A 3,764-nucleotide genomic window follows, 5' to 3' on the forward strand; every position below is an offset into this window, starting at 1 on the left:
CTCCCAGGTTCAAGTGATTCCCCTGCCTCAGCCTCCTGAGTAGCTGGGATTATAGGTCCCCACCACCACGCCCAGCTAGTTTTTGTGCTTTTAGTAGAGACAGGATTTCACCATGTTGGCCAGGCTGGTCTCAATCTCCCAACCTCAAGATGATCCACCCGCCTAAGCCTTGCAAAGTGCTGGGATTATAGGTGTGAGCCACTGCAACCAGCCCACTCAGCACTGTATCAGACATTTCTTGGACCAATAGACATACATCTGCCTCATTCCTTTTAACCAATGTATACTATTTCATTTTACAAATATAAATTAATGTATCTATCATTCCTCTATTGATGGACATTTAAATTGTTTACCATTTTTTGCTGTCGTAAATCTTCAGTGGGCATCTTTATACAGATATTCTTGTATATTTATGAGAATGCCTGTTGAATAAATTCCCACAAGAGAGATTACTGGATGAAATGGTACATGCATTTTTAGTTTTCAAAATGCCAGACTTTCTGAAGAGTTGTGACAGCTACCACCAGCAAGGTCTGAAGCATTCTTTTTCACATTCTTACTGACACCCAGTTTTGTCAAACTTACTCTTTGCCAATCAGATGGGTAACAGGTGTTACCTCATTTTGATTTGCATTTCTTTGATAATGAGAGAAGGGAACCATTTCTTGTCCATTTATATTTGTTTTTGTGAATCTGCCTAGTCGGGTTCTTTGTCCATATATTTATTGCATTTCCTGTTTTTTGGTTTATAAAAAGTTCCTTTTATATTAAGGAAATTAGCCTTTTCTATCAAATGCATTGTAAGTTATTTGTCTTTTTATTCTCTAGTATAATTTTTGACAGACACTCATGCTATTAAAATTAATTAAACTTTTCCTGTATGACTTCTTTATGGCTTATGTTATGTTTAAGGCCCTTCCCACTCTAAGATTATGAAAATAGTCACCAGCTTTCCCTACTACATGGTTTTATTTCTTGTGTTTAACTCTTTGATACATATAGAATTTAATCTGGAATAAAGAGTTCCATAGGGATCAGCTCCCCCTCCCAAATGGATAACCAGTTTCCTGGGTGCTTTGATAGTTGCACGTTAACTACACCATTGGAAGATGTAGGACTACATAAGAAACTTTTATAAATGCTTAGTAATAATTCTAGTTTATGGTAGCTCATCTATAATACACAACACCTTGTCCTTGGGGAAAAATGTATCTTGCAGAATAGAAGATGAGTGGTTATTTTGTTTTGTAACTGAAAATTATCAAAACTAAAAACTAAAATTTTTAAAAATAAAAAGGCAACTACTGGCCAGGCGCGGTGTCTCAAGCCTGTAATCTTAGCACTTTGGGAGTCTGAGGTTGGAGGATTGCTTGAGGCCAGGAGTTCAAGACCAGCTTGGCAATAAGGCAAAACCCCATCTCTACAAAAATTGTTAAAAATTAGCCAGGTATTGTGGTGCGTCTGTAATCCCAACAGCTCTGGATGATTGCAGCTACTCTGGGAGGCTGAGGCAGGACTCCAGCCCAGGTGTTTGGGGGCTCCAGTGAGCTATGAGTTGTGCCACTGCATTCCTACTCCAGCCTGGGTGACATAGCAAGATTCCCGTCTCTAAAATATTTTCTTAATTAAAATAGATGTTTTAAAAGCCAGAAACGAGCCTTTTTATATTTCGTAGAAATTCCTCCATCTCTAAATTAAAATGTTCAGATTTTATTTATAAAGACTTGTTTTTCTCATAACTGTTTGATATATTTATGGACTTGGTAAAGTGAATTAACCTGAAGTTAAATTTAAAATCTTAACTTTCCTTTTCCTGTTCATTTTCAGATTATGGATTGGATATGTCTACTTCTGGATGCAAATTTTACTGTTGTTGTAATGATGCCAGAAGCAAAGAGGCTACTGATAAATCTTTACAAGCTTGTAAAATCTCAGGTTTGTGATTATTTTGATATACACTGATTTTATTTGTACCTAAGTATCACCTGAATTACAATTTATTCTTAAAATTTGTCCTTACTTACTAATAGTCATGGAAGATTTGTTTCTATGTAGACATTATGGTAAAAGTTACTCTGAAACTTTTTTCTTTAGATATCTGTTTATTCCGAGCTCAACAAGATTGAAGTAAGTTTTCGGGAGCTACAGAAATTAAATCAAGAAAAGAATAATAGAGGATTATATTCAATTGAAGTGCTGGAGCTCTTCTGATATTACCAACTCTCCTTCATAGACATTTTATAAAGCTCTTTTATGTGAACTCTTGCTTCATCCAGGCAAGAACGGTGTTTTGTTTGCGACTATCTCGGTGTCAGGAGAAACGTGTCAGTGAGTACCTGGACCATCACTTACTGATGCTCCGGGGTAGGACTACAGGTTTCACACGAACCTATTCTAGGTTGTGGACATTGGTGCGGAGAGGTTCTGCAATTTTTTAAAAATATGTAACTGGGTTGATTTTAAGTAAAATTATTTGTGTATTGATAAAAGTCTAATTTCTTATGTGTTTTGAATTGTTTTTCTTTTAATAAAAAACAACCATTGAAGCAGTGATTCTAGCAAGAATGTAATTTTATCAGAGTCAGAAACTGCCCCTGCTCATTTGTTCCACAGCTCATCTTTCACACATTCGTAGTGTGTCTTCTGCAGGGACCTCTTCTGCCACAAGCAGGCAGAGAGGGGTCCTCACACAGGCACATGCTTGCCTCCCGCCATCTCCCCTGTCCTTTAGGACAAATGAAAACTTCAAGTGTGAGTCTACAGCCCAGCTTTACAGAAAGAATCCTGACGGCTGAATTTACCTTGCAGTAGTGAAAGGCTGCGTTTTAGGTCAGGCACTGTATGTAAACTTTAGTCACACATGTGGCCGTTAATAAACAGGTTCTCCTCCATCATTTTTAATCTCTCAGTAGGCCTTAATGAAAAGAAATCCCAATGGAACAGGGTAAAGTCTCTATTAATGAGGACATTCTCAGCTGGGCACAGTGGCTCACGCCTATAATCCAAGCACTTTGGGAGGCTGAAGCAGGCAGATTACTTCAGGTTAGGAGTTCAAGACCAGCTTGGCCAACATGGTGAAACCCCATCTCTACCAAAAAATACAAAAATTAGTTAGGCATAGTGGTGCGTGCCTATAGTCTCAGCTATTCGGGAGGTTGAAATGGGAGACTCACTTGAACCCGGGAGGTGGAGGTTGCAGTGAGCCAAGATTGTACCACTGCACTCCAGTCTGGATGACAGAGTAAAACCCTGTCTCAAAAAAAAAAAAAAAAAATCGGCCGGGTGCAGTGGCTCACGCTTGTAATCCCAGCACTTTGGGAGGCTGAGGCGGACAGATCACCTGAGGTCAGAAGTTCAAGACCAGCCTGACCAACATAGAGAAACCCCGTCTCTACTAAAATACAAAAAAATTAGCCGGGTGTGGTGGTGCATCCCTATAATCCCAGCTATTCAGGAGACTGAGGCAGGAGACTCGCTTGAACCTTGGAGGCAGAGGTTGCGGTGAGCTGAGATGACGCCATTGCACTCCATCCAGCCTGGGCAACCAGAGTGAAACTCTGTCTCACAAAAAAAAAAAAAAAAAAATCACTTTATGTAGTGGGACCTTTTGCTCAGCGGTAATATAGTACTCAGCAGAAATGAAAAATATGGTCTCCATGGTGCATATCCTCTTTTTATTTATTTACTTATTTTTTTGAGATGGAGTCTTGCTCTGTCTCCCAGGCTGAGAGTGCAGTGGCTTGATCTTGGCTCACTGCAAC

The 3,764-nt window shown here is 39.3% G+C and overlaps 1 protein-coding gene across 1 annotated transcript in view; it reads left to right on the forward strand.

Moving 5' to 3' along the window:
- The window catches only part of NOL11 (nucleolar protein 11), a 27,590-nt gene extending 25,034 nt beyond the window's left edge, over nt 1-2,556 (forward strand). Inside the window, exons 17-18 of the mRNA XM_011999174.1 lie at nt 1,831-1,938; nt 2,098-2,556. Of these exons, the coding sequence (XP_011854564.1) occupies nt 1,831-1,938; nt 2,098-2,214 (225 nt within the window). The 3' untranslated portion in view covers nt 2,215-2,556. The remainder of the gene's footprint in view (nt 1-1,830; nt 1,939-2,097) is intronic.
- The last annotated feature ends 1,208 nt before the right edge of the window (nt 2,557-3,764 follow it).

This window comes from Mandrillus leucophaeus, unplaced genomic scaffold, assembly GCF_000951045.1.
Source record: "Mandrillus leucophaeus isolate KB7577 unplaced genomic scaffold, Mleu.le_1.0 Scaffold585, whole genome shotgun sequence".
Classification (NCBI taxonomy): domain Eukaryota; kingdom Metazoa; phylum Chordata; class Mammalia; order Primates; family Cercopithecidae; genus Mandrillus; species Mandrillus leucophaeus.